Here is a 23460-nt window from a genome sequence, read left to right as displayed (position 1 = left end):
GTGGTTGCATTGTTCTCTCGGTGAAGTGATAGCAAAATTTGTAGTTTAGTTGTGGCGTTAAACAACTATGATCGACACTAGTCTGTTGGTCCTGTTTGCATCTACTGAATAAAACTACGAATGGCATTGCTCGCTTGTTTCATTTGTTACCTCGTTGTCTTTCTCTGGTTTGTGCATCTAACGACAGAAAAATAAGAGTTATTCAGTGCATCAGGCAATGGCCAGATTAATGACAGGTCAGGCATTGATATTAAGTTATCTATTTTACAGTAGACCTAGTAGGTTCTGGGATGTTTCTATGATAGCCCACATATCGTTTTGCTCATCGTAAGAAGCGTACGGAGTCTATGGGATATTATTAACTATTTTTGCTCCAGGAGTTTTGCCTTAATCACGTCTCAATTTTTAAGATTCTTAACGAACGAATTTGAACTGGACACGATTAAATGAGAAATGGAGATAGTAATGGATTGTGAGTAAACAGGATTTATAAAAATGAGGTAATGACCTGTTAAGATGCTGACAATGTGGAAGCGGATTTGTCCAACCACTTGCGTGTTTCTATCAGCTGATATCTTCTTTAAAAAATAAAATTAAGTTCCCATTTTTATTATAGTTATTACAAGGACCGAAATACTAGTAACAGCTTGCAAGGATTAGAATATTTTATCAAAGGATTTGATAATGCAAAATTACCTTAGCATTAATACTACAATATCAGAATAATTTTCAGTATAAAATTACGTTTCAACTTTTGACAATGCACACGCTTAAAATCAGACTGTACGCTGTTGAAGTAACGTTCTTTGGCCATAACGGACGAGGATAACACAGCTGATATCAAGGTGTTCAAAACCAAGTAGTGAATAAAAAATATAAACATTATTGAGTATTGAACGTGGCAAACTTAATTTTTTTGTTTCATTGTCATCACTTTAATATTCTGTTCTGTGTTTTCTCTTCTATAGCACTTAGGCCTAATTTATATGCCGAAAACGTTTGACTCACCCTTGATCATCAAAACGATCCTATAATTTCTCATTTACAGTTCAGCTTTCTCCGTTCTCAATCATTAAATGGACGGGTAATTTCACTTCTTTTCCAAAGAGAAATATATAAACGCTTCTGTGAATATTCTCGAAAGCACGCAAATTATTATGCCGTTCATGTTATTAAATAATACAACAGAGTAATGGCGTTGTTCGTGAAGTCGTTTCTTAATACATCAATTAGGGTATGTCAGACGTCTTGCTACAAATTTAAAACATCATGCAAAAGAAAAATGAGATTCAAGATGAAAATGGTATAGCCCATGAAGCCAGGTGTTGTATCGAAATAAATTACATCCGGTGGCAGGTAGGAACGTCAAAACTGAATTTATAAAATAGACCCTATTTTTCATTGTTACACGGAAAATATAATAAATTTGTCTTTAATATGTCATGTGCTTTTATCTCTTCATAACACTCTGGCTTACATCTTGACGGCTGTCCTCACACTACGTAACAGACGCTGATTAAAGGCCCTCTGCTACGGCAACATTAATTTTGATAAAATGTAAAACATTTTCTTTCCTTAGGATTTATATCCGAAGTATCAGCTTCAGCACCGAACATTAATTCCTGACAGAGCATTTTCTGATATAACAGGAATATCCTTTTTAACATAACTTTAAGTTCATCCTTTTTAAGATAAATTTAAGGTCATCCTTTTTAAGATAAATTTAAGGTCATCCTATACAAAGAAAAATTGAAAATAAGAGAATAGGTACTTGTTAGATGACGTCACGGCACACAGGTTTACACTGATGATGGAGGCAGCAAATATCTCTGACACGTTAGTTAACTTCTACCAGACTACACGGCGCAACATCCTGGAAGATAATTATCTTCATACTCTCAGCCGTGAGAACCTGAAATATAACCAAGATAGCACCATGTTTAAGAGTTCAATATCAACTCGAAGCTTAGAGACTTACTTTAAAAACTGTGCCGTAGGCCTATTGAAAACTATTTTACCGGACTGGATAACAACATCTTATCTGAGTATATATAAATGTAACTTTTACTTTAAAAATGTAATTAATTATCGTGTACAATTAATAATCCTGCCATGTTCCTGTAAGCATTGTTTCTTATAATTTTGCCATTTGTGCACTGCACTTATCTCCTTCTTGCTCTGAGGGCGGACTCGCAAACGCGTTATTAAAGGAACATACAGCATTGAGAGCGAATGCTTCCCGTGGGCGCATACTGACATTGTGCAAGGGTAAAGGACCTCTTAAACTCTGAATTCTGTGTCCGTATATAAAACAACGATTTTCTTAACTGGGGGGGGAGGCAACACACAATAGCGACTAACCGTAACCGTAGCAAGATATTAATAAATTAATGCGTGTTACATTACAAGGAGATTTTTGTCTGGAGGTTAATAAATAAAGTTTTAAATTCAGCACGAATATACAAAGTGAGAACATAATTTAAGTTCTAAAATACGGAAACCACATATAGTTTATCTTCGTGTTAAAACCCCAAGGACCAACGTAAAAGTTAACAGCAGTTAATAAATGTAACTTAACTCATTCCCTGTTGTTACTAGAGTCAATTTTATATATAGTATTCTTAGTGTTACATGACGTTTTATATACCCTTAATTTTTTTATTTTTTACTTAAGGGTTTATAAAAATAAATAATATACCAGGCCAACATTTGAGCATTGAAGTCATGAAAATGTTTCCCCTTTTTGATCCCAGTTCCTTTAGTGACTTTTGTTGAAACATTAAATCTCTTTGGATTTATGTAATTGCAATATATAAAAATTAATGGCATTAAGAACTCTTTCTACATAGAAACATTTATAGGCTTAACTTATGTTCCTTGTCTTGCAAAAATGTTATTAACTGAAGTAATGTAGGTACATAATTTAGAGTATCACACGTCGTGTTTACATGCCACGGTACAAACATGAAAAGCTTTATAGCAACGTTAATATCTTGGTGAAGCATTTTTTGCATGAGAAACCGTGTATGTTGTCCCATATACATTTTGGATGTCGTGCGTGCTCGTATGAGTGATGAAGTAAAATTTATTATATAAGGGCCTTTATAAAAGTATTGCATCATGCTAAATATATGCATATTTCTTGAGGAATTATAGTCTGTGTTAAATTACAATAACATCGTTTTTGTCATTGGTCTAGAGAAAATATATTTAATGTAAGAAATGTATGTAATTCCTTGTTCTCGGTGGGAAAAATTCCGTGGCTGGACGGTAACACACATCTTCATCTAGCACCAAGATTTAAAAAAAATTGTGGAGCTTTACGTCTGTATGCCTCAATGTAATTTGTTTAATTCTTAGAAGTAAGGAATAACGAATATTTCTGTTTATATAGAAGTGTTAAAGAAAACATTAAATTTCTTTATTATAAGTAGCCATACGCACAACCTAGGTACCTGAAGGTTACGTCGAAACAAATTATTCACAAATAAGGTCAGCTCTTCAGCTGCATACCAGAGATGTTAAACTCATTTTTCATTAACCTCTAAAGACTCCATTTAACACACGGTATAATTAATGCCTTTCAATAACGTAAAAAATATAAATAGAAATGAGTATTCAGAACATATCTCAGCTCGCGTGTTACTTTCTCTTCACGGTAGATGTGTGTGGCAGGTGATTTCCTCCAGCGATTCTATCTGTACACTTGATCATACAGCTACTCGTAGGTCACAGCCTTAACTTTTAATCTATATAATAACCCAAGATGGACATCACACCGCTATATGTTAGCAGCTTTCACCTACATTTCTCTGTGCACTCATGCATTATTATAAATCTTCTTGAGAGTCTTTTCCCTTGCTGTAAAACGCCATGGTTAATTGGACCACACGCTGTTGAGGTTAACAGTGGGCCGGCCAGAATCTGTCATTATGAGACGCAGTGTTTGGCAAACAGCCATTCAGAGCTCAGAATGAGGTTCCGATGGACTATGCAGAGAAATTATTATCGTGGCAAAATGATTTTCTTTTACGCACTGTTCACGAGATGTATAAAATTGATTGTTTATAAAGCAAACTGTTATAGCCAGCTGTTACTAAAAACTGCATCAAAAGCAAAACAATTTTTTGATGTTTGTCTGTTGAATATAGATTTTAACGTTATAGGTGCACTATGTGGTTTTCTGTCTACAACTTCATGACAATAGAGTAGCAGTATAATAGGTAGCTATACGATTCTTGTAAATATAGGTTAAGATAAAATTGAAATGTTGGTTTAAAAACACATTCGGTACCAAGTCTAAGTGAGGACAATGCCATTCTTCTGGGTTTTGGCGCCGTGTATATTCGTATGTAGATGCCAACATTTCAGAAAAACTTTCTGTCTCCATCTTCCGTGTTTCAGGTCCTATATTAATTCTTCCACTTTCCAGCCCTGAATATGGAGATAGTGCATTTAGTACATTTTCATCGCCTGTTTTGAAAATATTGTAACCAGTAAACATCATGAGATCCATTGTGTTTGTAAAAGTTAAGCTAGTACTTTATCTGTGATGATGCCTGTTAGTCTCGTTACACAAATGCAGTCAATTCAAAAATAAGATGACAAAATTTTTTGGATATTTTTTTTTTTGCCCCGTGAACATACTCCATTTTTCAAACCAAGTCATCAGAGAGTAATTTCATCTGAGAGTCAAAACTAATACAACACTATACTTTGTAATATCACTGCCTTGATTTTGATAGAAGCTAGTTTTCTTTTAAGATTTAATGATCTGAATTAGAGTCATAAAAATGGAGTTGGTGGTCTTATTAGCCCCGCCTATGGCTATATTTCTTTATAGAACCAAATAAATTGCAAAGAAATACGTTAGATGTGACATATAAAGTTTACTTTTAAATGAGCGGTAGTGGTCATAATATCTGGCGAAAGTAAAACACGCCTATGCCAATGTAGGACGAGTTGGCTGCCCTGGACGACTAAGCAGTGCAATGAGGAAGTCCTCTGCCGATTCAGAGGAGAGTGATACAAGTACCAGATCTCAGTTAGTAGGATTTGAGGTTTTCACGGCGGTCAGTCCGAAGATGACTGTCTTCTGGTTTGTGGTCCCGTGTAGTCTGGTAGATGTTTACCAACGGTTCAGAGGCCCTGTTGTTAGAGGCAGCTAGGATATCTGAAACGTCGGTAAACTTCTACCAAACTACTCGACACTACAACCCAGAAGACAGCAATCTAGAGATGTCAGTTGATAACAGCTACTCCGGTCACCATTTAGTATGAGATATCTAATCATAATACCAGCGGTAAGCTAAGTGTTTGACTTCGGTTTTAAAGATTCAGAGATGGAGTCTGATGGGGCATAGAGCATTAATAATGATGTAGTTCGAAACGCGAATACCTTAAGACAAGTGTTGGTTAGTGATCATTTGCACTATGTGTGCTGTATACCGTTGCCATGGAAATGCTGTTAAGGAGAAAGAAATGGACCCAATAAGGATTAAGTTAGACTAGCTGACCGTAGAAATTGCTCTGTTCCATGGAGTTAGTTAAGACGTTTGTTAAAAGAACTGGTTGGCGGGTTAAGACCAGTCGAAGATTTTTGCCCTAGACATCATGCCCCAGAAAATGTGGAGCAGCTAGATAAAAAGGGAAGTGTGAGTGGCACTGGGTTGGCTTATATTCACATCTGTGATTCGACGCTAAACAAATATGAAATGTATCGTTAAATCATCAGTTGAGTGTATCTGTAGCGTTGATGTAATATAGGCTTTGTGTTGATTAATTCTTTTAGGTCTGTAGGCTCAAATGTTATTCATTCTTCAATTCTGCACCAACAAACATGTTGCAATTGAAGTCCCCTTGGACTCATGGCGGAATTCCCTTTCATATGTTATTACATTGGCAACACAAAGTGTATAGCATTTTTTTAATTGACATTTTATTGTTTGCCTGAAGTTTACAGGAATCAAAATACACGGAACTTGAAATGTCAGGGACTTTTTATATAATTTTCATTATAACTTGTCCAACATGGCCTTTTTTGCAGGATTCGGACTAGACTCTCTTAATAATAAATGTGTGAGTTGTCAGGTTACATTTTAAACCAGTGCTGCGTTATAAAGTTGGAAATGTAATGAATCTAATAACATTTATTCATTAACTTTCTCATTTATTTGTCTCGGATAAAATATATACAATGGGCCTAGTTCATCTTATTCAGTCAGGTTTATACATATATTTTCAAGTCTGTATACGACTTGCTACTCGTCATGTCGTCTACAGGTGAAGTTTAAATTGCAAATATAAGAACAGAACAAAACGAGAAAGATGTAATTTTCATTACAGGCGCAACAGAATATTGTACAAAAGTTTTAGTATAATTAGGCCTAGTGCTGGAAATGTAAGAATACTTTTATTCCCTGTTCAGTGATTTTATATGGTAAAACAACAAATTTAAAATAAGTGACTTTTATCAACATTGAACCTTTAAAGCCCAACGGTAACTATAAATACAATTTTCTCCGATAATTAATTAATAAATTTATCTTGTACGTATGATTTTCTATGATTCTCACTGTATTTCTTTAAACAAGCATCAACATGTTAATGTTTGTAATAGTGAAGAATTATGTTTTCTTTGCGGTACGGATTAAATTTATAAATATTTTCCGTATTTAGACGATCGTTTGTTATAGAGGGCTACTTACTGTGTAAATGAGTAGGTTGTACGCGCTGTTAGGGGAAGAGATGTTTGTTCTATTCCCCCAGTTGAATTTGTCGAAGCAGGTTGATCCTGATGTAGAATAAGCTACAGAAACCTTCGTACTAATACGTAACTCTTATGCGAGTTTAACATCATGACGACTTGACTATTCTGGCTTCTGATTACTCAGCCGATGCGATGGCGAAACAATTGTCCGCAAAGGAGCGAAGATATTCCAGTCGCGCAGTAAATATAGTGAATCTAGAATTAAAGTTCTATATAAAATGTAATTAGCTTTCTCAAAGAATAAAGAATAGGCATACAGTTTTTATTTCGATATATAGTCAACACGACTAAGAACAACTGGTAGCATTGTGGTCATTAAAACAAAACTAAAAGATGTTATGGCCAGTAGGATCCAAGTTATTAGAGAGCCTGTGCTCATGCCTGGCCTCGTGGGCGTTGTTCGTGTTCAACATCGCAGCCGAGCGCTGTTTATTTATATCATTCAATTGCTCTGCGTTTTGCTTCGCTGTTAAGAAACCTGTAAGCCTCTTTCTGTATGCATACTATTGTGTAGTATGGGTATTCTAATTATAATCGTCGTCATCATCAGTATAGCTAACTAAAACACGTAGACCTGTATTTTAACAGGTAGTTTGTCTTAAATTAAAAACACCACACACTTACAGGCTTAAATTCTTAGCAAATAAATTGAGTCAGCCGGCAATTTATATCGAAGTCTATTGACACCAATCAATATATGAATGACTGAGTATAACTTGGCTTACATAAATAATACCAGATGCACCTGCAGTATTGCAAAATATGCAGTCTTTCAAATGCACCTAGCGGTACAGACAGGTTCATGTTTGTCGGCCTGCAAGTTGTAAATAATGACATGCCCTGAAGGTGCCAAACCCGAAACACGTAAGAAGGGTCTTCTTTTCTGTGAGCTAGCACGTCGGAACAAACTGAAGTGGCGTTATTCAACGAAGTTACCTTGAGATGAGATGGGAGTGACGCTTTGGGAAGATGTTAAACGCATGCAACATTTTGGTTGAAAAGCCTGAAAGGTAGAGACCATTCGGAAGACCTTGATTTTTTGTTTTTATGTTTTGGAAAGGAGAATAAGATACGATTATTTCGGGCGATTCTCAAGTACGTGAATATCAGCGTATGAAATGATATGAGGTAATGTTTATGATGTTTATAAAGTTGCATGGGCAAGTTCATTAGTGGCCGCTGTTCTGGTGCTTTGTCCGTGCTAATTACAGACTTACATAACCCAATACTATTATGCTGGAGTACTCATCAGTTATACAACAGATTCTACAGCATAAAAAGCTCTGGTGACAACTGACATGAAAGTAAATGCATCCAACCAGATGTTAAAACAGAAAAAAATAGGTAGAAAAATCCAGACCATTGTTTTAAATGAGTCTTATATGATATAACGGTGTGGATCTATTTTTTGGTAACTTGTCTAAGGTGACCCAGTGTCACCACCAAATTTTGACGGTTCTTCAAATTTGTTTGAAAATGAAAGTTGATTACACACAGTCGAATTACATTTATGTATATCAGACAACTCTACGCTACCAGAGCCATTTCAAAAGCTCTAATTCTGACAACAGTGCTGTTAGTAACAGAATCGTACCGAAGTTTTCAGGCGATTGTACAACAGAAAACTGAAAAATATAGGTTTGGTTACAATAACGCGAACTGAAGTAAGAATCAGTAGTTTGTAACGAAATGTAGTCACTTGATAGGAGTAACAGAAAATTGTGTAGGGATTAAATGTGACAGGACATTTGTTGCGCTTCGAGTGTAGGCTAAGTTTGGAAATACGAGCCCTCGCGACATGTGACCTTCTTTCGCTCAGACTGCCGCTAGATACATTTGCGTAGTTTAAGTCGGTTTGGCACAGGTAGATGACAGGAGTGGCTGGTTAGTACAGCAAGCAGGAAGCGCCCGTTGAACAGAGATAGAAATACAAGTTCTTGCCGTGCTTAACACCCATTCAGCTGCGAGTCGCGAGCGAGGTAGGACCACAGAACTTTGTCCCGTTCGGTTCTCCTATTCTATTTCCCCAAGTTGTAACACTTATCCCCACCCCGTTGAGTGGTAATTGTGCTCACCAAAACTTCATCCTCCCTTATACATGACGTCACACATCTTCCTGTTCCCATGACGTCCGAGGACCAACCACCACTCGTTTTGCGACTTATTAACTAACTGTTCATGTTTACTTTGCAGGACGACATCCTCAGCGAGTGGCGGTCCCTTACTGACGTCACACGTGAAAGCCTCCAATGGACTGGGTACTGGGGCGGGACACGAGTTGATCGCCCCTCCTCCGTCGTCGTCGGTACTTAGCCCCGCCTCACCTGCTACTGTGTCTTCTGCTGCAGACCTGCAAGGCCTGTTTTTGCATCACCACCACCACCAACAACAACAATTGCACCATCAACAATTCATCGTAAAGCGAGAACCGGAAGACTTGAGTCACCGCCACAAAGTTTCCGGCTCGCCACCTGTGCTCGACACGGGCACAACTGGGAGTATTATAATCAGTGGAAAGTCTGGTAGTGCCGGAGGAGGACCACGACATAAGCTCGTGCTGGTTCCTGCTAATGGGGGCACAGCGGGTGCAGTGGCAGGGGACCTAGTCGTGGATGTCGTCAATAACAATAGCACCACGATCAAAGAGGAGATCCCGTCACACCGAGGCCTCAACTCCCCGCAGCACGGCAGCCGTTCCATCAACGGGACGCCTTCCTCCACATCGTCGCTCCTGGGGGCAGACGGTGGCACCTCGACAGCCGGCGGTCCTATAGAACTGATAACAGCGGACGGTCTCAAGCCCCCGATGTCTTACAGCACCCAGATATTCACGTCCATGAACAACGCTCAACATCATGGTGGGAGTGGAACGCCGTCCCCCATACCGTACACTGATCATGTGCCACAATACACGACGACCGCCGTGTCACAGGGGGGTGGCGGTGCAGGTTATGTGACGACGCCATCGACAGGAAGTATCCGTGCCACGAGTTCCGCTTTCGCTGTAACGGATCCTTATTACCGAGAATATTTCACCCCGGTGTCCGGAACATCCTCGGCCGAGCAGGGATACACGACGACGCAAGTTCGGCAGCAGATTCCACCCTACGCGGACAGTCCTGAAGGACCTGGTGGAGGCGGTGGTGGTGGCGGAGCGTCGAGCGCCACCACGGCGTCGATGATGGAGCGTTATGTGCGAAGCACCGTGTACCACAATAACAAGAGTGCTGTGTCGGCAGCCACGGTTGCGGGCCTCACGGTGGACTTACCCTCGCCCGACAGCGGGATAGGAGCCGAGGCAGTCACCCCGCGCGACCAGACGGCTATACAGCAGGTGAGGCCAGTCTTACTAAGACGACGTATAATTAGTCTTAACAGCGAAACTCTGTGTAATCGACTTTTTGCATTGACTCTGCCTGACACAACAAAGAAGCAGGCCTTCAACTTCGCCCTTCGCGGAAACTGATTTTGGAATCCGTTTTTCCTGAAATTCTTTTCCATTTTAACTGCCTTTTAAGAAAATTCGCGTGAATGTAACAAGAAGCCTTAGTCGAGTCTGTAACTGGTCTGTGTCAAGCGAAGTTTCAGTCGACGTAGATTCTATTGGCTGGCACCGACCTAAAATAAAGTCGCCAATAAGTATTAGGAATAAAAAGTACGAAGAGCATGGAATATAAGAATGTAAGCACAGATACAGTCGATTTCCGTTGCAGGTTGTACGATTGACGTAGCAATGCCATCTACCAATCAAATTACAGCATCCATCTGACGTCACATTGAGTTTGTGATACTGAGGTCACTCGCATGTAACAGTGGCTTACGTGTAGTAGCTGCAGCTAAGTTATGAGCTACAACGGATCTTTCGGAATCTAAGTACAAAACTTGGACAAGATTTCGTGCACGTCGTACATTGTATTTAATAGTGAATTATACTGCTTAGCTTGCAGGATTTTGAAATGTTAGTAATTCAATTAAGCCCGAGAGTAGGTTTAATTTAAAGAAGGGGACTTTTGCTATGCAATTGCCAACTTTTACTATTATTCCCGTCAAAGGGAATTTTTGATGGCAAAGTGAAGCAGGTAAAATTACAGTAGACTTACGCCTACACAATAACTTGTGCTGTTCTTATAGGTCTTATTAATTTTTCAGATAAAAATCTACAAGCAGGCGTGTTAAACATAGGTTTACGTCACTTGAAAGGATGTTTCAGGTAAAATATCTGGTCCCTAAAGAAATTAATATTTTAGGCCGCTTTCGAAGATGAATTATGTGGACGAACATACAGATACGTTCTCTAGATTATAACTTTCTTTTACGCGTTTTGTGCAAAGAACGTGTGGGCACTGAAACGGTGTACAGATTTAAAAAATGTGTGTTAACTATGTAACCTTACCAGCTGTTTTGTGTACATTGGAAACTGGTCCATAGTGAGGATAGTGAAATATAGGAGGCCCAGACATGTAACTTTCAAGGGGGAGGAAAGGAATGCGTACAGAATTTTTGTAGACAATTCTTCTGGAAAACGACCACTGGGCAGACCAAGAAGGAGATGGTAGGATAACATCAAGGTGGATCTTAAGGAGGTTGGCTATGTGGATGGCAAATGGATGGAGTTGGCTCAGGATCGTGGCCGGTGGCAGGCTTTGGTGTTGTCGGTGTTGAACCCTCGGGTTCTGCTGCCAGAGAGTTCGTTAGTTATACTCGAAGACAGTCTTTATACTCGCCGCCGTGAGAATCTCAGACCACGTAATTTCATTTCGCTGTTTTGATGGCTTCGTGGTTAATACGTAGCAACAATTTTCAACAATGTTATTTTTAAGTTAATTAACCAATGAATCTTGAGCACACCTGTGGGATTTTCTAACGAACAAACAGGAATGTCAGACGGTGCAGCCTGAATTAACGACAGTGATATGCATACATACAGAGGGACTGGTTTCCGACAATTGCGGCTGTAACCAGCTGGGTGGTTAGCTACTCTGCTTCCTACCTTGTAAAAGGAACAAATATTTCTGACCTGGGGGCAGCAAACCAAGAATAGGAGGGATCCACTCGTACCATCATGGCCCCCCTCAAACAGTTCCAGACCAGACACAATGGGGCCATAAAATATATTCCACCTCATCCCATATCATCCTAAACAGAACAACAAAAAAGGTGTACTTTTTTATTCAATTGTGAATTCCCCCTCCCCCTTCGGAAAGCCAGTTGAATATAATACAGAACTAAATATCTGACGCTGTCTCCAGTGTCTTAAAATTATATCACAACAGGGTGCTGAGCAGGATATTTGGACTTAAAAGGGAAGACGTAACAGGAGGATGAAGGAGTTTAATAGTCTGTACTTTTCAAAAAAATATTATCACGGGAGATAAGTTGAGCTTAGCGGGGTAGCATTCAGCAGGCCCTACGTAGACTACCGCATTTCTGGTTGTAAAACCTGAAGAGAAGAGGTCAGTTGGGAGACCTTAGCGTAGATGAGGATCATCATCATTACTGATTAAAATTGATCACAAAATACTGTTGTAAAATCAGTTCAGAGTTACTGAACCGAATTCCTGAAAATTTGCATTAGTATGTACGTAGGTGCTCCAACGCTTGTTAAATTGGTAAACTGATTGAAATTGACGTTTCACAGACACAGAAAGTAACTACCGTTACCCGATGTCACTGACATAAACATGGCTTCCTTTTCTAGGGAGGTTCATGAAATGTGTTTGTTTTAACAAATAACCGTACAGGTCTGCTGTTATGTCTTTGTGATTTAGTTGTTAAGATAATAGACATACGCAGAAATTTCATAATTAAGTTATGATTTGAGCTGGTCCAAGGTGTGTTTATGAAATTAACAGTAAACAGCCCTAAAAAGACTGATTTCAGTATGGCATTCCTAATTTCACCTAGGTATGCATGGCGGGGTTAAAAATATATACCGGAAGTCTAAAAATAAACCCTGAAGATCTACAACACGTTTGACATTTTTTTAATGACCTATACTTATTAAAACCTCCCTGTCACACGATAGGGTTTTCAGTCTTGAAATTTCGTTTCTGAATAGGATAAATCTGTTGACATACTTATTTAAAATTAAATGTATTTGCAGGCTGTGGTTTTCAATAACTCGTTCCATATGGATATAACACTTTAGCTTGTATTCAGTGTGCTGTTACGTCGCCATAGTAACACACATCAAACTACTGTCACTTAGCAAGCTAAGTGAAGCCATTACGAACAGAAATTAACGTCACGGGCAGGAGCACACCGCACATTACAAAGAAACTGTTCTTATATATGGTTGGTTGCGACTTTTCATGTGGTTTGTTATACGAGAAAATTTTATGAGCAATAACTTCGGTTACACAGTTGTTGTAACCTAGAGCAAGCCCCTGAAGTATGTACTGTCCATGTGTCAATAGCAATACTAAATTTTAATATCTGTGATGTACTTCGTTATGCATATTTGCCATGCATGTCCGTCCACCTACTGGCTGCTTACTTAGCGTATTCATAAATGTTTAATAATACCTACTTTGTGTCATATTTATCTTACCACCACATGTGAAAACGGAAGAAATATGGTTAATAAAATCTTTACACTGATGTGTTTATTGCTTACCATGCTCATTAAATTTAAGGCATGCATTTAAATCTTGGTCTTAATGTTCCTTCTGCGGTTGTAGACAATTTTGTTGAAAGCTTATGCATTGATACATGTCCACTCCGTCATAGCTTACAAAATCCAACAGGTCAAGCGACAGTTTTGATTTATCGATAACTCAAAAAGTGTCTCTTCATGTTCGACTTTTAACGTGCGCCATCCTCCAACAAACTAATGCGACAGTGTGCGGATCTCTGATAATGTGTTGTATTCGGCTTATGGAAAGCACATCTATAGGGTTATAGGAAAAGAATAGTAGATAACGTTTTGATTAAAGTGACTACCATCGACATTTTGGTTGGCAACGCGCCGAAGAGGGATAATTTGTTTTGTATGTTGGCTATTCTCCTGAGACTTCCTAGTGTAAATGAGATGGCTAAATGTGAGATCAACCCTCCAGACTGACATGAAATCCGAAAAATTTAACTTAAGCCATAGTTACTTTTAGGGGGTGTGTTCAAAATCCTCTCTTTCCCCCCACGAATTGTCTAAAACGACATGGGCAAGTCAGTTATTATGATAAATAGCCTAAGGATGACGAAGATTTACTCGATAAATGAATCATAATTTTAAACGTGTGGTTCTCACGGTGTGAAGATTTCAGTGTTGGTATTCTTGGTTGTAATGTCGTGTAAGCTTATAAGTAGACATCAGAGTTTCGGAGGAAAATATTTCTCTATTACAAGGAGCAGACTTCTGTTCAACATTACGACTATCAATTCGTGGTAGACAGTCAAAGGACTTTGTTTCAATGCCGAATGGATTGGGAAGACGACGATAATAGCGAGTACGCAAGAAATTAGTTTTCTTTGCCTATTTGAAGATATTTCTCCGCTACCTACAACTCGGTTATTCACACAAATATTAATATATAGTCTTCTTTAAGGAAATCAAGATATAATTCATTTAACTAAACCTTTGGAATTAAATTCTAGACTGACTTCAAAACACGGTGTAATAAAACCTTAAAGTGACAGCATTTCAGTTCTTATTGTTCAGCCTTTTAAACTTCTACAGACCTTCCTTTGCAGTAGAGCTAAGAACGTGACGTCTAAATAACAGACTAGGGAGTTGTTAAGTTGTGGTGCAACCACACAACTAACAATGGACACGTGTCACGTATTGTGCTCACACCTTATAATGCGAGTTTACGATCAGAATGTAGTGCCCGATGACATGTTAAAGCAGTCTATAACTTTATTATTCCACATCGTTACAGTTTGCGGGCGCATTGTGTGCAGAACGTAACTTCTTGTACTGTGAAATCCCGTAAACTCATATTAAGTTATAACTTAGATTGCAAATCACAGTGTATTTCTGCGTAGTGGCCTGGCTGACACACTAGACTAGATGGTCTTTCTTCTAGACAATCAGAAATGTTATGTTTTTATCAGTTCTAGGATTGTGTCTCCGGGGACAGAGTTTTCAATAACTTCTATTAAATCTGCACCGCAGAGAAAACATTACAAAACTCAACGGTTAATTCTGTTTAAGGAAATAATATCTATTTATTCTGAGAATCATTCATAATCCATAACTACAAAATACAGAGTTACTATATTAAAGCACCTGGTACATACAGTTACCACTTGGCTTTAAAAAAGTTAGATTATCGTATGGTGTTCGGGCAGAGGTTAGGCCGAATGAGATATAAAGTTGAATATTATTATTATTAAGTGTTCTGTCTTACGACAGGTCCATTGCTCTGCCCTATTCTCGGCAAAGTTGAATATGAAGAGGAAAAGATTTTGCAGGTATTATCGGCATTCACATGAGGGATAGAGAATATTCTATGTTAAAGTTGTTTAACTTGTCAAATATTTATTATTGAATTACTTCAATAACTGTCGTATAATATCGATAGTATTAGTTGTGAACATAGACCTAATAATTACGACCTTACCGTATGTTAAATTCTAAAACACTTAACAGTAACTCCTTATACCTACTTCTGGCTTTCTCGTTATATGACATTGCGTGCTGATAAATCCTTTGCTAATTATACAGGCTACATACGTTTATTTGTCCTGGGGCGTGCTTGCAGTAACGTTAAAAATCATTTGGTAACCTGTAGGGATATATCCGTTACTTTACTAGATAGGTCAAAATGAGGCCATGTGAAGAGGAATGTTAAGTGATTTGACTTTTATACTTTCGTCGGGTCTAGACGTATTTGTTGAAACTCCATAATGAACTTGAAAAACATTCAGCGTCCATGATCAACGTTACTATTAAATCGAGTTTTGACCACATCAAAAATAACTACATAATTATAATACACATTCCACAGTGTATAGAAATAATGAGAATTATAAACTAATATACCCTAGACTTAATTTCATCTCTGCGTCCGAAAAAGTGCCCAAAGGGCTCTGCTTAACGTACCTACGAAAAAGAAATGTTGGGACTGGAGAGAGAAAATGAGTAATGCAATTGCAAATAATATATCTTGGAGTGACCATCTCGAATACAAGAAAACATAGCTAATAACCTGTTGTGCCTTCCTCCTCCTCTCCACTGGCCTCTCCAATTCGACGTGGTAACAGTAACAACACAATGGTGGCATTATTAGGGTAGCACAACAGCGCGTTTACAGTGAATGCAGTGTGATTAGACCAGCGGAGTGTCTGGCTAGTTAGTTCCTATGCTTTTCTGCATTGTCAAGAGGGAAGAGTTTGTTGAATTGATATTCTTTTCATTCAGTCGCACATTCTTTCTTTTCGTCTTTAGCCAATGATTTGCATTATACAGGAACCATTTTAGAAGCTAATTTCAAATTACTTTCTTAATACCATTGTAAATCGTACTGTATAGTTTACAGCCTGTGTGTAATTGCTTTAACATTTGCCGATCGATATGTTCACATCGCGGTTCAAAGTTCTTGAACTACGGCGAAGGGCAGCAATAGTTTTGCCTTTAATATCTTGAAGAATTTATCTTAATTACGAATGACGGGTTGGGTTTGTTGCTAAAGCCTCTGGGTGCAGTTAGTGTCTCGGTATTCTTTTTCGTGCATCCAGGTTCTGTTCATCCAAATAATTTGCTAATGTTTTGTTTCGTATGTGTGTTGCAGCCAATTCAGTTTGAAATCTTTCTTAAAACTAACAATATTTGAACATCTGAATTGTATCTGATATTCGAATTTCCTTGACGCTGTGGTAGTGTGAAGACCTGTAAGACTTAAGAACGTCATTTGTGACTCTTCCGGTATTAAGGCAGCAGAACATGGTCATGTGTCCTGCTGGACGAACCAGAAGTATTGATTCTAGAATCTTATATTAGGAACAGTAACGTGGTTCATAAGTGGGCAGAAAGACTTCTATGGTATTGAGGCAAAGAGGGATTTTATATTTCAGGAGAAGAGCGAATATTTTCAGACGTCTGTGCAAGAGCTGAAAACATGCTTTACAGCCTTTAGCTCGAAGGTTCGATTCCTGATGCTTTTTGAAGTGCATCCAGTACTACTAGACGATCAGCTTTGGTTCTTTTAATTTGTTTATCAACCCTTTCCCACATTTGCCTCTGACCTTTTATGACCGCAAGAGGTCCTTCTAACGGTCCTGGAAATGACATTATTGCTGGCCAGTGTATTACAGCTGAGGAACCCTTTTATGAATAAATTATTTACTGGGTCTGGTGCCGCGGCATTCGTGTTGCCTGGGGGTAGAGTATCGTAACAATACATAAACAGAACCCGTTCCTTCTGAAGACACCAAACTCACGTCACTGGCGGTATAACGGGGAGAAGTGGGAGATGATAGGCTACGTTCAAGCGGTAGAAACGAGGTAAGAAAGAAAGATAAAGGAGAGAGCGCATGATTGATAGCACAAACTTTCAAGACCTCAGAAGGATGTGATCGTGGCTCCTGTAAGGCAAGCATTTTTTCCAGGTATTTGCCTGATGAAATTTCGAAAATACAAGAATGGTCGGAATAGAGATTTTTACGATAATCGGTTTGTAGGTTAAGTTATGTTCTTCTCTGGAATCGAATCCTGGTCTCCACCCTGTATTCAGCAACGTTGCTTGCTGGGTTGCTCCAATTTATACATTTAGTCGCAGAAGTTGGTTCGTGTTCTTATTGTGATGGATCGATACAATAATGCGATCTGATGTAAGTTGAGAGGCAACATGAAACTAAATTTCAAGAAATGTAGTTGGATATTTCCTCAAATACGCAACGAAAAGTCTTCTCAAGAAGGAAGATCTCTATTTTTGATTGTAACCACGTAGGTGCCAGAAATACTTTTGTTTGAACTGTGATGGTAGCGACGGTCAGTTTATCGTTTTTATTGTAATTACAGCCATGCGGTATCGATAGCTGCTGGGAAGGAAAGGAGGGAGGGGTAAGCGGGAGTCGTGAGTACCCTGGCACAACTCAGCCAGAGGACTGACTGTGTAGCTCTGGTACTGAGTCTCTTGTAAAGCAATTCTTATCGAGATATGACTTCCGTGGCAAAATGTTTCAAGCCCGACGACCCGAATTTTGCCACCAGGCAGATGGCGACGGCTGTTAAGAACGTTCGGAGGACGAATCATTTGATAAGGTGTTCGTTTGCCTGCCATTCCTGATAATTTAACACGCGAGTTGATTGTTATAAAACTCGGAAGCGAACATATTTAATTTACCCCCTTCAGTCTGCATTTCAACAGCCATTTTTAAAATTTTTTCAACAATTTCCTTAGAAGTTCAACTTATAAATTCACTTCGGTTAATTTATCATTGATTGAAGATTTCTGTCTTCTGGGTTATTGCGCTGTGTAGTCTGGTCGATGTTAACCAACGTTTCAGAGGTCATACTGCCTCCGTCATCAGGGCGATGAATATGCCAATAGGGTGTGAGGAGTTTTATCATTGATTCTTTGTATCCGATGTTTATCTAAATAATTTTAAAAAATTCAATCCGTACCGCAAATAAAACAACATTTCACCACAACAGAGACCATTTGTTTAACGTAGTTTAAGTAATCCCAGGTTTACACTGAAAACCATGCAAAATCCATACTTACGAAATATAAAGACACTGATTGGCAAAGTAGCTGGTACATATTGTTACCATAAGGCTTTCAAGAATTAATAATAAAACTGTATAGTAATTGGACATTCGCTCGACCGATCTTAATTGTCAAGTATTCTCTTCAACGTTCTTCTTCTTCTTCTTCTTCTTCTTCTTCTTCTTCTTCTTCTTCTTCTTCTTCTTCTTCTTCTTCTTCTTCTTCTTCTTCTTCTTCTTCTTCTTCTTCTTCTTCTTCTTCTGTGTACATTAATTTATACTTTCTGTTTAATATAGGGAGTCTGGAATTCTTAAATGCTGTAACTAGTTAATAACATGTTGTATCTTCCGTACAAATTTTTATGTATTTGTGCTTCTCCTGTCAGAAGCTGCCATTGCGCACAGCACGTGACCTGTGGTTCAAAATGTTGTTACAGCAGTTCGATTACACCGACCTCTGCCAAGCAGGACCTCTGCTGAGCGACCCGGCATTGGTAGCCCAAAGAGCAGCTGCAGGACAGTCCCCAGGGCACAGCAACGCAGGGGGTAGATCGCGACCCTGGCACGATTTCGGCAGACAGAACGACGCTGACAAGATACAGATACCCAAACTGTGAGTACCGCAACTTCTGTCAGAACTCTGAGTTTCGCACTACGCTACATGTCTTTTGCGACTTATTCTTCATAATTCTGGACACAGAAACATTTAATTGCTGTATGATTACAACATTTATAAATGCTATTGAAATTAATATTATATCTGGCAGGTATTAATAATAAAATTAGTAAGCCCTAAACAAAATTTATTTTTATTATATCTCTATATAATAAGTAATGTCGGTTTATCATCTTTTGAAGAAATAGGATAATATTATTATCGTTGACATATTAACGCTGTCAAAAGTGGACTTTCCTTCCTTCCTTCCTTCTTCAGTGGCTCTACGGTACTCTGAGGACCTTGGCCTCCCTTATCACAGTCTTCCAGTCATCCCTTGACTCTGCCTTTTCAGGTCGGAGCTAGTAAAAGATTGGAATCAGTTAAAAGTGGACTACTGTGTAGTTATTACATCCTCGATATAAGGTCATGTATGAGGTTACAGGACATGAAATCAAATTATATAATTTAATTAGGCAAAGGTAAGTAATAGTATTATGTATATGTATATTTTATGTGCTACTTTATGAGCTTTTCTAAGTCAGACTTGATATGAAAGCTATATTCTTGCGCAATTTGTCCATATATCACAGATAAATACATTTTCTTTTGAGAAGTGTCCCTTCCAGTCAAAACTTGGCGTTATGACACAAAAGCTAGTCATAAGTTATCGACCAGTTTCATTTGCATTCCGGTCTGACTAGGAATTGTGGTTGTGTACGGCTTAGTTCTACGTTTTGAAAGCAGATATGTCTGTCTACCTTACGACTTGGCTGTACTTCTGATTATCATTCAGGGTTTCGTGATGGTTTGGATTTATTGTCGTAAGGAACAATTTCCGTATCGAGAAAGTGGCTTCAGAGGAAACATTATTTTGCCAAAATGTCCAAAAGTCTTTATATGTAATTCGCAGAAATAAGGCAGCTACTAAAGAACCAGTGTCTTAATGACAATGGAGTTTATGTTATGAGTTATTTAATTAACTGGCTACGTCATTTGTGAAACCCATAACAATTAAATGAAAAGTTATATTATGTGATATACAATAAAAATAGCCAAGAACGACGGAAGTGATCACGATAACTAAAGTCCAATAGCAGAAACAAAACATCTCGTTGCATGACAAAGCAGAGGCGTGGTTGCCTCACAAGAGGAGAAAGCAGCCTAAATGATGCAAGATGCCACAACAGAACGAGCCCATTTTCAGTTTTGCAGGACTATTTAGACTTAGTTAGGTCCATTCCTTCTAAGAATACATCAAACAAATAAAATACTATACATTGGGCTGTTAGGGACGAAGCTTTGTCGACGAGGACCGCATTCCTTTGAGTGCGATGGTGTATTCAGCCATCTTGCTATGCTCCTCTCGAGATGTCGCAAACATAAAGAATTTTTACTTCGTTCTTTAATGTGTAAAGTTGGACATCTTTGTGATCTGAAATAAAGCAAGAAATAAATATCATTGTGGGCAACTATACTAGGACATCGAGTGTTCTTGTCGCCAGTTTTATGTTTGAAGTATTTTACTGTTTTCTTCAGTAAAAAGCCGTTTCAGTTTAACAAGTGATTGTACGTATTCCTACAAGGATAATTTTTCACAGATTTCTGTCCTTAATCTTATAAATTTAAATAAAGTAGTATTATTTCAAGGCACTGCACAGATTTCCTGTTTCTCAATTTCTTGATGCTTTTACACGATCAAAAAAACATTACAGAAAGAGGCTGGCATGAGTAGATCGTAAACACGGATTTAAATACGAATATTATATAAATTCTAGAATTTGTCTCGAGATGAGCAGCGCTACTAAACTGATTAAGAGATTTTGTGAGAATGAATTGTCTAATTTACTGAAGAGTATTTTACACGGATAATATATTGTTACACTGTTACTGGAGAAAGGTTTAAATAGGAAATAAACATCGATGTTTACCTGGGTTGTAACGCCATGTGGACTTACAGGCAAATATCAATGGAAATCAATTTGTCCTTAGTCTGAAGCTTTCGTTATCAGCTATAAGGTAGGCATCTGTGCCGACCCGATTAGGTTCTTCAATATTATACAACGTCCTAAATATTTGCTCTCAAATGTTTGCATATTAAAACTGAGGTACAGATATCCTATTTAAGTCCATTCGCTTAAGATTTTCAAGATAATGGCACTTTGGTACTTCAATTCGTTCTTCCAGGTTGAGAATTTCCAGTTATCTGTTTAGCGTATTGCTATGAAGCCTGCATTATCATAATAAAAGAGTTTTGGAACTCGACTAGAATTTCATTGCTGCTGTTTGTCTTTTTTTTTTTTTGGTCTAGGTGAAGTTTACATATTGAATACTTGAAATGTAAAACTTTGAAGACTACAGAACATATTTGATACTATGGCTCTCATTTTACGACATCAGAATTTGTGAATCTGCTGTCAACTGCAAAAATGCTAGTCTTCGTTCAAGGTAATAAAATATGTTACGAAAGAAGTGCATAGTCGTACTGGTATTATTGTGTACTCCATAGAACGTAAATGAAGTACGTATGAGATTACAGACCTATAGGTTTATGCCCGCAATCGTACTAAGGATGACAAAATTTATATAATCTTGAATTGTTTATTTTATTTTCCGCAATAAATGTGTATGGGGTTGACCTTTTTCGTGATACGGTCCTGTGTATGGGCTAGTCGTATGTAACATGTTACAGTGCATTTATACTATTGAATAAGGCTAATAAAACACCAAACTGGCCCATTTGATATATATTCATTATACGTTATGTTCTGAACACTTAAATATGCTAACACCAGAAATTTATAACCGTAACACTGAATATGTTTGTTTGCGTTAGTAATATAATGGCGATCCTCATATGCGAATATGGGTTATTTTACATTACGTTGCGAACGTAAAATTAATAGCAGTGGAAATGAAAAGTCTGCTAATGTTGTCGTGTTTCCCTCATGTTATATCGTAATGGATAATTTAGAATGGGTGAATGTGTTTGTAATATTATCTACGCCTACACTACTCTCATTGAGGAGCAAAATTAACTAAACTTGGTTTGATTTTATAGGTGACAAAAAGTAGGTATATTTATTACATAAATCATAATGCATGTTTTTCTCATTTTTAAAATAATATGTTAATTTATTCACGAACTTCAGAAAAGTTTGAAAAAGTAAATGTAATTAGTTACTAAAGGGATGTTGTCTCTCTAATTTATTTGCTCATATTCGGTTCCTTTTTTAAAGTGTTTGCCAGTAGCAAGGAGCTTATGACAGGCAAACACTAATAAATATATTGGCCTACAATGAACAAAAATAGCGTAAAAACAAAAGCAAAACAATACTAGGTGCATATCACCAATAAAAACATTTTCTCCAATCGAGAAAGTGTCCTAAAAGGAAACATTGATTTCGCCAAAAGTGACCAGAAATCTGCATATGTAATTTGCAGCAATGACGAACGTACTTAAATGAGCGCACATCTCCCACTTGAAACAGTGCCAGTAGTGCGCTTGTAGTGCCTTGTAGGCACCAACTAATACCAACACTGTCCATGATGGAATGGAAATTTATTTTGCCCTTGAAAATATTAATACGAAATAAAGCAATAAGGTGTCGTCATCTGGAGTAAAGTGTTCTAAAATCTAAACATCTCAACGTTAAATCATAATTACGTAAAATATGAAGCTGAAGAAAATAGTAGTGATAATGGAGGCAACAAAGGAGCAATGACGTCAATGGTGATGGTTGCATCACCTAATTAATCGTATTATCAACACGGAACTAAAATTCTGTGGTAACATTCTTGGTTGTTTTGTTTAAAATTAATTATTGCTATGGCTGATATCCGGTAGTTATAGCGGCGAGTCTGTGTAAAAGAGTCAACAGGATGTACAACTTAGCGTCACTACTCAGGAGGAAGATCTGTATTTTACGTCGCTGAGGGGGGGGGGGGGGGGCAGATAAAGATCGGAACGAGTCTATGAAATACATAACCTGCTTCATGAAGCTTGCTGTCGCACTTTTGCGTCAGCTCTTATTATGCAATCTCCCGTATCAAGTCGATAAGTTATTTGGATGACAGATATTTCTGGTTACACATTAATTTCAAGTAGCCATTAGACCGTGTAAGCTGTTGCGTGAGAAAAAACCTAACTAGGATGCAGAGATTGTACGTGGCAGATTATAATTAGTCACTCATGACAAATTCCCTGCCTTTTGCAGTGTTTTATACGACCCAACTCGGGGGTCGAATTATGCACGATATACTGTCCATACGTCCTAGTTTTAACACGTTTTAAATTTGCAAATCCAAGCCAGATTGCTTCTAGTGTGCTGATGTTTTGTATTTCAATTAAATTAAGTGTAATTTAAATGTGTTTCGAAGACATTT

The 23460-nt window shown here is 38.0% G+C and overlaps 1 protein-coding gene across 9 annotated transcripts in view; it reads left to right on the top strand.

Moving 5' to 3' along the window:
- Positions 1 to 23460, top strand: part of grh (grainy head) — a 303339-nt gene that overhangs the window by 187823 nt on the left and 92056 nt on the right. For all 9 annotated transcript variants that reach the window (XM_022063435.2, XM_022063258.2, XM_022063186.2 and 6 more), the window contains 2 exons: positions 8963 to 10103; positions 18857 to 19032. In XM_022063435.2, coding sequence (XP_021919127.1) covers positions 8963 to 10103; positions 18857 to 19032 — 1317 coding nt within the window. The remainder of the gene's footprint in view (positions 1 to 8962; positions 10104 to 18856; positions 19033 to 23460) is intronic.

This window comes from Zootermopsis nevadensis, unplaced genomic scaffold (genome assembly GCF_977971745.1).
Source record: "Zootermopsis nevadensis isolate Lab colony 2312 unplaced genomic scaffold, Znev_1.0 Znev_ptg000029l, whole genome shotgun sequence".
Classification (NCBI taxonomy): Eukaryota; Metazoa; Arthropoda; class Insecta; order Blattodea; family Termopsidae; genus Zootermopsis; species Zootermopsis nevadensis.
The sequence above is the reverse complement of the archived record's forward strand: the minus strand, read 5'-3'. Positions and strand labels throughout refer to the sequence as shown.